This window comes from Camelus dromedarius, chromosome 6, assembly GCF_036321535.1.
Source record: "Camelus dromedarius isolate mCamDro1 chromosome 6, mCamDro1.pat, whole genome shotgun sequence".
NCBI lineage: Eukaryota > Metazoa > Chordata > Mammalia > Artiodactyla > Camelidae > Camelus > Camelus dromedarius.
Window position 1 is genome coordinate 32,736,085 of NC_087441.1, and position 14,418 is coordinate 32,750,502.

Below are 14,418 nucleotides of genomic sequence, written 5' to 3' on the forward strand. Positions count from 1 at the left end.
GTGACCTCAGGCAGGTTGAAATTCTTGGTTAGTCTGAGTGAATGAGTCCAAAAGCACTGCCAAAGGCCACAGCCTCCCAGGCAAAGGTATGGGCTTATGGGTCAGACAGGCCTGGGCTGAGTCACAGCTCAGCTGGCTAGGTATGACCTTGGATAATCAACCTTTTTTTCTTCAGTTCCTAACATGTAAAGATAATAAGACTATATATACTTGAGACTAACATTGTAAATTGAAGTGACTACACTTCAATAAAAAATAAGAATTTAAAAAAATTTTAAAAAAGACTGTCTACTCTTTAGGACAGTTAATGAGGCTTAAATGAGGCAACAGATTCAAACACTTACTCATTCTAATTGACAGAGTTTAGCAGAGAACTGAACAGTATTAGTGGTTTAGTATTACATGTTGTATTCGTTTTTAGACCTGTGATTTAGGACCCAATTCCCTGACCAACCCCATTCCTGTCTGATCCTCTGAAGTGAGAAGTGAAGTTAGAAAGTGCCACATGGTACCTAAGGAACCATTTCTCATCTGCCTCTGGCAACATGTACAGGATTGTCTATGGAAGCCAAGGGGATTTTTTTCTTTCTAAGATCTCTCAACCAAGTTCAAAGACTTACCCTTCCTTCCAAAGAATATGAGCTATAGTCACAGTTTATGATGTCATATTTGCTACGCTTTTTTGTAGTTGCTGAAATATTCACAACCTCAGTTATTGCTTAGATCTTAAGAGAATTACAAGGGGAAGTTAAACCCCATTCTTCAGTAAAATGCAGAACTAGGAGTAGTCCCATTGGGCAATAAAAACATGAAAAGCTTAAAAAAATACATCTATCGTGAGACCATTACAAAGTCAATCCAGATCCTTTGACTAAGACCCTATGCTGATGGGATATTTTTTAAATTAAGCTAAATCACCCATATTTTAATCTTTGAACATCTCTAGCCAAGGATTTATAAAATTACATTCAAGTGCAACATTACAATATTGCCTCAACTCCAAGATGCCATTAAATTTTTTTTTACACTTAGGAAATTGGGATGTGTAAAGTTATGTTGTGGTGGTACTTTTCCTTAAAAACTGAACTTAAACCAATAATATATCTTGCAACTGATGGGGTCTTAGACTTAAGTAAATATGAAATTCTAAAATTATCTTGCTTTGTGATGATGTTACCTAAGGTGATTACTGTCATTTTGTGTTAACTTAATTATTGGCGAAAGGGACAAGTTGAATACATGATGAAAATAATTTAAAAGGCTTTATTAAGATTAATGATACACATGTACATGTGGATCTTAGAGCCATCATTCTAACTGATATTTGGACTTTTTATGTTTCAGCTTTACTTTAAAAGTCCCTCAGAGTTCTCCAAATATGATAGGAAACATTATATTTGTAATTGCAAAAGATCTCAAGGAGAGAAAAAGCCTCCCTAAGGAGTTCTGTGAAACGCCTTTCCTCATAGTCTCAGGGCACCTCTTTCTTTTGAGGGTCCCTGGGTGGCAGCCATGCCCATCAGTGCCCGGGCGCAGGACCACACATTCAGATGGTCCTACACAACAGCAGAAAGCTGATATACACAGCACATGATAGGTATTCAATACTACTTCTGGCTCACTGATATGAAACACAAACTGTGTTCTGATTAAGAATACATACAGCCTTTATCATTTAGGGAAAACCAGATTTCTAAAAATATCCCTTTTCCTTTCTTTTCCCCCTTTTCTCCCACTCAAAATCCTTTGAGTTAATTTTGGGATTAACTTTTATACAAGCAAAAGCCATAAATAAATCAAACCCTAAAAGTTATTTTCCCCTTGAGCAATAAAAACACTTTTTTTTTTCTGTTTTGGTAGCAAACATGAAAATTCCCACACCTGAAGGTAGAATACCACTTTCGCAAAACATTGGATCAAAGACGGAAAACTCAATGGTAAAGTTAATCCAATGAAATATGATGTTAAAAACTGATGATGTGAAACACTGATCTAGAACCAATTGACTTTAAACAAACGAAACTACTGACAATGATTATCCTTAAGCACACTGACAACCCTTAGCAACAATGTAGCAAGTTGGTTGGCAAATATTTTAATCAATTAAATTGAAAAACAATAACCCATATGTAATTAGAAAGAAAAAAAAATGTAAGAGTATAAAAAAGGAAGAGAAAGGGGGGAAAGGAAAGGGGATTTTTATCTTAAATTATTTAATCCAAACTTAAAAGAAAATCCTGACTGCCAAACAGTTACATTCTAAAAAAAAGTTCTTTGAATGCTGACAATAGGCACAGAATCACCTATTAGATCCTAAATAAAAATTATTTCTATGCCTGCTGTCCGCAAACTATGATTAAGGAGCATACTCCAGATACCACTAAATCCGTTTCCTTATTTGTTACCTAATCCCATCACAGCTAACTGAAGATACAATAACCACAGAGCTTACAGACAGGAGGGAAAAGGATCTGCTTTTGCCCATTTTTTAACCCACTTATACAGAAAGAAAAAATCAGCTAAACTATATGCTTGATTTTTCAAAACTAAAATAATATGAAAGGCCTCTCACTTTTTCCTTTAACTCTGATAAGCATAATAAAAACATTGCTTTATTTTTCTTATATGTTTGACCCAATAGCTTCAGGAATTCTGAAATACTCTATTTTAGGCTTCATTGAAGAAAGAGGGATTATCTGCATAATTTCTACTGTATCAAAAGAAATCTTGAAGTAGGTACAGAGGATTCCTCATCAGGAGGCATATATTTACCTAGCAGGTATGCATGTTATGTTTTAAAACCCTCTACAAATATTTCTGAGTTATAAAATGTAGGATGCATTTTAGCTTAATACCCTGTGTTCGGTACACTGTTATTTGGAGTTCTGGTATTTGCATTTTTCCAAGAACCATGGTTAAGAATAAAAGGCAGAGGAAACTGACCACTTCCTGCCTCCAAATAATGTCATACTCACCTATGCTTAATTGATTTACAAGCTCAGATAAATGATAAATGCTATTTTCAGGTAAGCTGTGAACTATATTGAATGACTTTGAAAAAGAAAAGCCATGGCTTAGTTTGTTACTGAAGGAAGGCCTTGCTTAAAGTTCATGTCAACTTTCCATTCTGCAAAGCAACTCATCCACATAAAAATAGTCAAAAAGGACTTCATTTAATTAGTGATATATAGACTTTTGCATAGAAAAAGGTTACAAAGTAATGCAAAAAAAAAAAAAAAGACTAGGTACAGTAATTTTAAAACAAATATTTAAAAGTATAATTTTGCATAATGTTTAACATTCTCATAATGTTTATTGCTTTCTCCACACAGCAGAGAAATGAAGTGCATAATAATACATGCTGTGTCTTTATCTTTCAAACGTAAAATCTCACGTGCTCAATTTCAAAGTATTAAGAGATTATTTTGTCATTAAACAAAATAAAAACAATAAAACCAAAACACCATTACGTAGCACTAGTCTAGGCATGGACCAAAATAATTCATGTACATCCCATTGCATACATTCATCTTGATTTGGGATCAAACACAATCACAGGCTTGACAAAGAACACTTAAAAATTGTGGCTTTTCTCTTCCCAATGCTCTCTCCTTCCTTCTCTCATCACCTCCAGAAATGCAGCTTCTCCCCACAAGGTGACAAAAATAGATCTGACATGTTACCGGGATGAAGTGAAGAGGATAAATACGTCAAAATTATCCAAATGAAGCTGAATAAATTAATCTACACTTTTACAAACTGGAGAGTTTTCAAGTTGGTATGAATCAAATAGCCTCTGGTGGGCACACAGCAGGCAACTGCTCCTAGGTGCACTTTATAAAACGTAGCTACGGTTTATATAAAGAAGCACCATATTTTGAGCCATGAAAAAAAAATATTTTGAGCCCTAGGGGTTTGCAGGCAGGGCAGAAATGCTTGTTAATCTGAGCACTGATGTAATAATTGCTTATACTAATGCACTGCTGAACGTCACCACTTGGCAAGTCTGTACAAAGAAAGCAAACTAAGATAAAACTTGAACTTGAAAATTATTTATCCTTTTGGCCAATAAAAACCTGTTGGTTTCAAAAGAGCGCTCTTCTCTGGTACTGTGTGAAAATGTCTGCAGCCTAATGCAAGACTTCCATGCTTCTCCTTTCTTAACCTGACCTCTTTGCTCTTCTTTACTTGTGCAATGTTGTACGCTCAAAAGAAAACTTGATTAGCTCAGGCACTTATGACACACGAATATTTTTTTCCATCTAGTTTCAAGAGAATTCAGTCACGGCTTTTTCTTCCCCAATTCAAACATCCTGATGCTTGGCGGGATGGTACGGTCCATATATTTTCCAGGAAACTTCTAAAGGGAAACAAGTGTGAAGTTTTCAAAAGTTGCTGATGTCAGTTACCAAACTGTCTTAAACCAAAAAAAAAAAAAAAAAAAAAAGAGAAAAAAGATAATAATACCACATTTCTACGTGTGAGGTTTGTGTCTCAAATAGCGTTCTCGTTCCTTTGTGGATCTGCAGACATCTGTATGGCTGCTTTCAGGGTGCAGAGATTTTAAGCTGACTCTGAAATGAAGGACATTCAGTGACTACTGCAAGAAGTTCAGTGAAAACTTAAAAAGCTCCCACTTCTGTCCCCCAGGGTCGGTAAGGTTTACTGTTTGTTCCGCTGCTTGTCTGCTGAGGGCTGGACGTGGCTGATACCGACAAGGGCGGACTGATGGCCGTGGCCGCTGCCACTGCCGCAGCCGCGTTTGGGGGGAGCATGGGGAAGGCCCCAGCGAAGGACAGCGGGAAGCTGTGCGCAGCGGCCGTGGCTGCTGCGGCGGCCGCGTGGACAGTGGCTGAGAGGGACAAGAGAGAAGTGGAGAGAGGTGGCACGCAGGGGGCGACACTGCCCGTCGACGGCATCCGAAGGGCGGAATCTGCGTGGGCAAACGTGGCCGTGAGGAGGGCGGAGCCGTGGGCAGGAGGCACTTCTGTCGTGTTGGAGAGGCGACAAGGCGTGGACTCCGACGCGTGGAGTCCGTTGGGTTGGAGCAGGGCTGCGGGGAGATGGTGGAAGGCCGCCGCCCAGTGGTGCGGATGCAGCGGGTGGTGGTGGTGGGCCAGAGAGGAGGTCATCGCCACCGCCTCCCGCTGCGAGGCGCACGTGCTGAGATGAGAGACCAGGCGCGCCCGCAGCGGATCGGAGGAGTCCAGGCCTTCCACGGAGCTCAGGTACCTTGCCACTTCTGTTAAGCACTCTCGGAATCCAATGCTCATGAAGTCCATAGCAAGAGCATGTGCGTCAAAGTAACCTAAAAGGAGGTGTGCGCAAAGTGGGGGCCAGGAGAGAGTGAGAAAGAGAATGATACAGTTACAAGGAGTAACCACCACTTACGTTCCACTCTGTTCTCCACAGATTTAAGTAGAAGGCCGATCCTTTCTGAAAACATTGCCAGCTATATATGGTTGTAATTTTGGCAAAAGTTAATTAAGTGTACTTTGCAATTCACATGTGCGACAACTCTGGCAATGCTATATACTACAATTGTTCTTACACCCAAATATCACAGTGGGGGAAAAATTAAGAACATCTGTGTTTCAAACACTTCCAGGAAAAAAAAAATGTGGTGTCTCTTCTTTTGTATTGTGGGACACTGAAATTCTCTAGAAAACTTTATCATGGTAATGCAGAGTAGCAGTCCCTCTCTCTCTGTCGCATGACTTGGAGATTAAAGGGTTTATCTGTAACATTCTCGCTCTCCTGGCATTTATAACAGAGATGTGAAATGCATATGAGCAGTTTGAGAACTTTTTTAGAAATGTGCTAGAACCTCTTAATAAATTCACAAATGCTTCTTGACTCACGATTTTTTTTGGCAACAAAATGAAAACATTACTTTCTATGAAAAAAAATCTGAAGAAAGCAGAATGATTAAAAAATTTTGGTTATGAATTTGAAGATCTTATTTTTCTATCAGGCAATAAAAAGCTCCTTTACTGATATGAAATTACTATAACTCCTAGTTTTCCCGAAGTTCAAATATGTATTTCTTTCATTGGTTAGCTTACTTTTTCCTGGCTTCCACCCAAGGAAAAATGTATATTAATTTTGTCAGTGTGTATGCTGATACTCCCACAGCTAAGGTTACTACCATAAAAATAGCCAGAGTTGATCATGTTTATAAGAAGCTCTTTTTATCCAACAATAATACATTAGAATAGAAAAGAATAATGTCACCACTTTGAATTAGTAACCTCTGATATATATAAGCATATCCTTTTCAGATTTTTTTTCTCATTTGTAACTATTCCTTTGGAGCAATTTTCAAATTAAAAATTAGTCTACTCACTTTTGAGGTATATATACATAAATGACAAATATCATATTCAAAAAAAGGTTATTTTCCTCTAAGGCATTTACGTGATCTTTTTTATATTTTTGCAGATCAAAGTATTATCTGTATCATCTATTAACAATTAAACTTACTAATTATGTAATCAAAATGCTTTGGAAAATAGTAGTCACAATATTTAAAGTCCTAGAGCTTGAATTCCAATAGAAATTTGTAACTCCCCAAAAGAAATTATGAGCAAAATGTATACCATTAAGATAATAAAAAAAATAGCACAAAGCTGATATAAGAGGGTACCACGAAATGTGGAAGATCAGCAACAAAAATGGTTATCATCCCAGGACTTCAGCATTGTTAGCAATAAAGCTCCTCGCCTTTGGAGGGAAAGCTCTTCCTGAAGAAGATGCCTACAAAGAAAGATGTCACAGAACAGTCCTCAGGATTCTCTGTAAGGCTTTGCAGGCTTCTGACTTCAAGAAGAAGAAGGGAGGTAGTGATCAGAATAAGCAGAGTCTAGAAACCCAGAGGGATGTAGAAATTTAGGTTACTCTACTAAATCCTCTCTAGAAACGGCTGCAATACCAAGATAAAGAATAGACCAACAGAACTGAACCTCAGGGGCCTCCAAGAATTTTCATGAGTAGGCACAAGGTAATTGAAATTTGTGATTTGCTGGCTGTATGTTGTTGTATATGGCTGAGTTCTCTGGTGCATCTTAAGGAATATAAATTATGTAATTCCTATTCTATTGCTGAATGCGGAAGGAAATGACCATAAGCAGCTGTTTCCTGTAAATGGATCTTGGGCCAACAATAATAGCACACAGGTCCCCACCACTTCCATCACTGCTCTACGGGCTTTAAGTGAATAAACTCACAACAACCTGGTGAAGTGAACACTCTCACTGTCCTCATTTTACAGTGAGGAAACTGGGGCTCAGAGAGGGTTAGTCATTTACCCAGGGTCACAGAGCTAAAAAAGTGGCAGAGGAAGAATTTGAAACCAGGCAACCCAACTGCAGAGTCTCTGACCTTCACCGGTATATTTTGAGGCCCCCATAGCAGTTGTGAGTCTTTAACAATTTGAGCCCACACTGCCAGCCCCTCTTCTTTGGGGCCCACATGCTCTCCTGCCAGATGACCTCTCTAATGACCTGGCAATCAGGTGACGTGTATGAAGCTTGCTAGGAAATGTCTGTTCACAAACTATTTTGGGATGAATTTTAGGACTGTTCAGGTAGCCAAGAATAGCAACCAAGATAGAACTTAGCTTTTATAATAAGGCGTAAGAACAAAAATTACTCTTTAAAAGCATTGCTAATGCCAAATATTTGAAATGCTGATAAAAATTCTTAGTCTTGTAGCTAACAATGCCAAGGGGAGTAAAAAAATCAAACAACTTCCTGCACCATCGCTGACTTGATCAGCCTCCTCACAGCCTGAGGTCACAACTGTAGAGATAGAATCACAGGGCTGGAGGGGCCTTGAGAGCTCCGAGTGCGAGTGTAGACCTCACAGTGCAGCCCAGCACTTCTGTCCAGGCTTAAAGGCGAGGCAGTGGCCAAGCTGGGCTCTTCTCTATTATGCAAGAATATTTGCATCTTACGCTGAGGGTAACATTTTATTAATGAGTAGAAACCACAATTCCATACCCATTCAGGGTGGTTATTCATGCAGGATGGTTCCTTGAGAAAGTACAACAGAGGGTAAGTCACACCCCATGTGGGAGGGCTTTCCTTTACAATGATCACCCCCCACCCAACACAGGAAGAAGATGGTGATGGTCAGGGCTGATGTTCTACAGGTCCTCAGCAGTATGGCCATTCTGGAGTTAAATACAGAAACGTTCGTATACCAATTAGTAAAGAGCTACTCCCCTTCAATGCCCTGCCCCTGCTCTGATCTAGGGCAAACTATGACACCATGTAGTCAAAGGCTGATGCTGAGCAGAGAGAAGCCTCCAGGGTGCAGCTGACGCAGTTAGCCTCCTGTGGTACCCTCTCCTTATCCAGTTATCAAATATATGGAACAGCACCCTTGGCTAAGATGAATACCAAGGCCTGCTTGAAGGGTGAAAAGAATACAGAAGGGAAAAATCAACTCTGAAAGGTGTGTGAGAAGTGGGATAATGAAATCGGAGTGAATAGGACAGCTTTTGGGATCTCAGGTCCATTTTTAGCATGGAATAAGGGTCCATCCCTGACCCCCCTGGATGATTCCTCCCAGAATCATTATCCAGGACAGAAGACATCTCTCCAGGGCACTGGGCCCAGGGCACCTGCTCCTGTTGGCTCTCCACAGGCATGATGCAGCTCCAGCAATGGTTTCCAGGACAGAGGCTCACTACCTGCACTTCAAATGCTCTGTGTGGTCTAAATCCAAGACCAACCAAACTCTGAGAGCAACAAAGTACATAATTCTAGACTCACTTCTTTCGGAATAGCTGTATTATATTGACTCCCATCCCTGATGTAATGGAGGGAGTGGGTGAAGGGAAAGAAGAGAAAAGAGGATTGCTTCTAACCTCCTGTTTATGTTTGGATGTTTGTGTGTTTGTTCTGTCTTTCTGTACAAATTCCAGCATGTGCTTCTGAAAGTCCCAGACAAATCTCTGACCAGGCTGCTGTGAATACAGCTTTACTCCCACAGTATTATGAAAGCAAACACAAGCCCAGGGTCAAGTGCTTCTTTTGTTCCAGAAGTTCTTTCCCACGAGTTCAATCCTGCCATTAGCATTGATTTCCACGGCTTTAATCTGGGACCTCCTATCTCAGCTTGTTAAAGAACTGTTCCACTATGACTTCCTTCCAGTCTTAGGGAGAAAAAGTGAAAAGAGAAAGGTAGAAAGGGGGAAAAATGAAGTCATCCACTTACCTTTACCCCCGGTTGCCTGGAGCATCTTTAAATGATCCACTGTCATCTGCAATATTTCGGCTTTTTCTAACTTTGCAGAGCCCTGCACAAACAAATAATAAAGTCTTAGAAGTCCTGCAGAAATGAATTTGGAAAAATTTACTCTGAATTTTCAATTTTCCACCTCACTAGAAAATTCTGAATTTAATTTTTTCACAGAAAAACGTGAATTTTTTCCTGCCTTTACATACAAACACTAATTATGTCACACCCAATGCCATTTTAACTTTCAAAGACTAAGAGGCATAATAAACAATTTTAAATCACAAAAATAATTTTACTAAGATCATTCCACCACAACTATTCCAACCGCAAAAATCTCAAGTTTTGCATCCAATTCTGTCGTGGTTAATAATATACTTTATTTTATTAGGGGATATACTATACTCTTACATAACACAAGTCTAGATCAGTTGAATCCAACTCTGGAGTAAAAGCAGATAGGATCTGAGCAAATTATTGTTAAAAGTGTATTTTTCAAAAACAGAAAATTCTAATTTGCCTTTAAGGTAATTCATACGACACCACTGGTAAGTAAAACCAAAAGTGCAAAGGGAAGACTTTCAAGGTTTTTTTTTTCTCCCCAATAATTACCAGTAGGTGTCACTGTAAATTCCAAGACCATAAACAAGAAACAAGAAAGCATAATCTACCTCTTCTCTAACAAGCATCAGAAATGCTTAAGGATATTTGAACCATTTAAAATAGTTCTTAATAAAATTATCTTGGAAATGTATTTTATGTGCCTTCCCCCATTTAAAAACAAGGCAACCCCTGGAAACCAAACCAATTTAAATATAAATATGCCACCTCAAACTGTCTCAGAGGGCTGTGGATGGCTTCTAATTTCTTGGAAGAGCTAAATAATTAAATCAGTATGTTTTTTATTTTGAAAAGGAAACTGAAGTTTATTTCAGGTTCCTATGCTTTACTTGTTTTGTGACAATTGTCAGCACCCAGTACATGGTGAGAGTGCCAGAGTTATTTCAACTGCTAGAAAGAACACTCTTCTAATCATCCTGTGATGGGGCCAGCTCACTAGGGTTGGTCGCCAAGCTCAGCAAATGGGAAAGCCTGTGTTTATGGTAACTAACTGCCAGACAACTGAGGTTGGCTTTTAAGGTTTAAGTTGACATTTAAGGGAAAAAAAAAAAATCTAACAAACCAAGAAAAAAAATTACCAAACTCTTCCTCATAACTGTAGACATTTCAGTACGCAAAGTAAAAACCTCACTGATTACTGATATTTTCACTTTCAGCCTATTTTCATGAGAAACGCTACTAATTAAAACTACCATTTGCATGTCACATTTAACTTATCAAAGACAGTTTCAGCCCATAGAATGCGTGCCTTTTTTTCTCTTAAAAATGTATAACCAATAACATATGACATCTTGTACTTCTGTCAATGTTCAATTTTTCCTTGAAGATGAACAGTAGTTTCAGTGAAAGTGACTAATAACAAAACTGCAGTTTCTGGATAATTTCCAAGGGCTTTGTAGAGCTTGCTTTATAATGTTTGTGGTTCATGAAGCGAACAACAAAATGAAATAAACAAACAACTGCTGTGCTATGCCCTATTTGAATTTAATTGAAAGTATTTCAACAAGTTATGAGATGCCATATTCTTCACAAGATTCTCTTAGAAATCTGACCATTCGCCATCACGGCGGGAGGAAAAACATAACTTTTCCAAAACAACAAAGGAAGATTCAAACGTTTGGCTTCCTACTTTACTAAGTGTGCAAAACCTTTTATTTTTTTGGTGAAGGAATACTTGAATTCTCAAAAGGGGAGTTTATGGCTAGTTTGAGTTTTACCAAACTTCCACAAAGATGTCTCAAATCTGACATCATTCTATTAACCCAGCGATTAAAAATGAAACCAACTGGTTTGGTAAATAAATTTTGTTAGTATTATTTTTAGGAAATGGAGCTAGAGATGTTACTTCCTCAGCTTTCGTTATTTTTTAAAATAAAAAGCTTACTTTTTTTCAATAGTTTGGGACAAGAATGAAATTTCACATATGATACGTCTTTTTAAAAACTGTTTTTAAAAGAGTACTACACACAGCTTGGTTTTTAAACAAAACCACTACTGGTATTCATAGAAAGAACAGAGAAAGCATGAACATGTTACCCTTAAGGGGAAAATAAGCTAGAGAATGGAAATGTTTTTCAGCTTCATGATGGATTATGTTTTTAATAGTTTTGCCACAACAAAGCATTTTATTGAAATAGCTGCTCTGTGCCAGATCAGGGCACATACACCATTATTTTAATGAGCTTTAACAAGAACCCACATTCCCAGATGAGAGAATCAGATTTTTTGAGCTCTTTGGTGGGGTGGTCAGGGGTGGGGGCGGCTTACTTGTTTTTCAAAAGCGGTTGGCACCAGTCGTCTCAACTCTGATAAACTGTTATTTATCCGATCTCGACGCCTTTTCTCTATTATCTATCCCCAAAAAGCAAAACAACAAAAGTCTATGAATACACAAATAATAAAACTGCTCATCATGGAAAAATATAACTGCTATACATTAGGCTGGATTACATGAAATAAAAAGAAAAAAAACCACATACCCCTCTCCTTTTCTTTCTTGCCATAATCTGAGATGTTGTCGTTGGAGAATTCGATCTAATCACAGAGCTAGTACTTTGCCTAAGAAGTAAGAAGAGTTTGTCAGGTGCTGTATTAACATAACAATGTTTCTTCTGGGTGCTTGATGGTACATATTAATAAATATTCAGAGTGATGGCACAGGTCAGGTCCATGTTATTTTATTCTTAATTCTTGCTCTTAACATATTTAACGTGCTTTCAGCCCTTATATCTCTTTTCAGGTAGGAATCATGCCTTTTTTTTTTTCCCCCTTTTAATCTTAATGAGTCATCCAGATGCCAAATTCACTGGCAAAAACATCCCTGAACTTTTATTAGGTCTCCCAGTGAAATAATTATGGGGAGTCAGGTGAGAAGTTAGATATTAGTACTTCCTGGTTCCACTCATAAATGTTTCTTAAAAGTCAGCTAATCTCTAATAGCATCCCTCCTCCTCCCTCTGGTCAGACCCACTGAACAAAGCAAAGCTATTTTAAAGTAAGGGCCATGTTTAGCACTACTATGCAACAGATACACCGTCATCACATGTTGTTCCTAGATGCAATCTTCAAAATAAACAGGTTACTTTATTATTTCAAAACTTCAATTAGTCACACAGGAAAAAAAAAATGACAAATTCAATGTTTTCTATACTAATCTACCAAAACAATGCCCGCAAATTACATATGCCACTGATAGAAAAATCAAAATTAGATCAACTACTAGGTAAATGTTTTACTTGAAAATAAAACCCTAGGTATCTCTCAGCCTTCAATCTAAGGTTAAACCTCTCAGAGTTGTAATCCATCTTTAGTTTGCTAATGAAAAAATATTTTATATTGAAAGTTCAATCACATCGCTACTCTGTCACTTGTAACTTTTACGACCCTTTTTAGGATGTATCTGTTTCTCTTCATAATTCACGGATACTCTCCTTCTTCATGTTCTCAAATTCTCCAGGTTCCTGTTATTTGTTCTTTCTCATTTTAGAAATGTTGCACACACCAGGTTCTTATTACCTCACTTTCTCACTTCTGGATCTTATTTCTGAATTAACTGCTCCCCTCATTCCCACCCCTTCTCAACTGGTTTTACCTTTCACATGACATCTTTTGTTTTTCAGATCTTATTTTTTAAGATGACACAACCACGCTTTAATAATTAGAAGATACTTTGCAAACAACGTTTCATGTGAGGTATCTTTTCTTCTGCCGGTTCCAGGCTTTGGTCTGCATATATTAGAATAATAATATTGAAAGAAAACCAGTTTTTCAAAGGTAGAAAGAATTCTGCTCTTTGAATGACAGTTGCAGATAAATAATTAAGGCGCTTCTGGGGATGCCAATTAGAAGCAATTATCATTTGACCCGCCTTGGCACTAAAACGCCTCGGTAACTTCCCTCTGTCACTGGAGTGAAGGTCTGGCTTCCGTGATCACGACCCCGATCTTTTCCAGACTTAAGAACAAGCAGTCAAAGAGGTGATGCCCTTACAGCTGTCACTCACTCTCCCGTCAACCAAGTCACACACGATCAACCCAGAGATTTCAACCTATTTAGCCTTGACATCGCTAATTGATTTAATTTCTCCAAAAAGCAAGTCATCTTTCAGTCTCTTAAAACTGTTTTTCAATCAAATTTTTTTCTCTTAGCTTGGCCCATTCTGAAAGTGCTCCCAAATACAGTTTCGGTGGCGGGAGCGTCGCCGGTCGCCCGGACGTGCCAGTCCGCGCGCCCAACGCTGACAGCCCGGGACCCTCCTTCGCCAACTCCTGCACTCTTTCAGTCGCGTCCGCCGTCCTCTCCGCCCCACCCCTAGAGTGAAAACCCACATGCCTCGCCCCACCCCAATGCACGCTTCGTGAGCGCCCACCACTCAAAAGTTTTTTGGGCTAAACTTTCCCGTTCAGTTAGAACGCCGCGGAGAGAAACCTCGGGATTTCCAAGGAGCCGCTAGTACACAAAGCTCCCCGACGCCTCTGGCTCCGGACAGCTCCCGCCGAGCCCGCGCTCACCCCGAGTAATTGTTCTCGCTCCCCACGTCGATGGTCTCGTCCATGTCGCTCTCAGAGGTCGTCTCCTCGCAAGGGCGCTTCATCGCGGCGAAGACCGCGCGGGGCACAGCCAGTCCCGAGCCACGGACGCTAAGCAGGACGCAGCGCCCTCCCTGCCTGCCTCCTCCCTCTCTGCCTCCTCCCTCCCTCGGCCGGGGCAGGCGCGGCTCCGGCGGCGGCGCGGTCGGCTCCTCGCGGCTCTTTCCCACGCCGCAACCCAGCTCGGCCGCAAGAGCCGGCGCCGGCCACGCCTCCCCGCGTGGGCGGGGCCCCCTCGCTCGCCACCCGCGCGCAAGTCCCCGCCACCCCGCCGGGCACCGCCTCCTCGGGGGTCAGCGTGCCCCGCGATTGGCTGGGACGGAGGGGCGGGGCCGCGCTCGCCAATGCCTGCCGCGGAGCTCGGGCAGAGGCGTGGGAACGCGGCCGCGCGTCTGGGGCCCGGGATCCGAGCGCGGGCGGGGAGAGGCCGCGGCGAGCGTGAGCGCAAAGTTGCTAACTCTAGACA

At 40.2% G+C, this 14,418-nt stretch overlaps 1 protein-coding gene across 1 annotated transcript; it reads right to left on the minus strand.

Moving 5' to 3' along the window:
* Nucleotides 1–877: 877 nt before the first annotated feature.
* HEY2 (hes related family bHLH transcription factor with YRPW motif 2) lies at nucleotides 878–14,106 on the minus strand. The gene is made up of 6 exons (XM_064486716.1): nucleotides 13,875–14,106; nucleotides 11,844–11,922; nucleotides 11,632–11,715; nucleotides 9,223–9,304; nucleotides 4,468–5,308; nucleotides 878–4,360 (listed from the first exon to the last, which is right to left on the minus strand). Exons 1-5 carry the CDS (start codon nucleotides 13,955–13,957, stop codon nucleotides 4,623–4,625), a joined length of 1,014 nt encoding a protein of 337 aa, XP_064342786.1. The 5' UTR covers nucleotides 13,958–14,106; the 3' UTR covers nucleotides 878–4,360; nucleotides 4,468–4,622.
* Nucleotides 14,107–14,418: the final 312 nt, after the last annotated feature.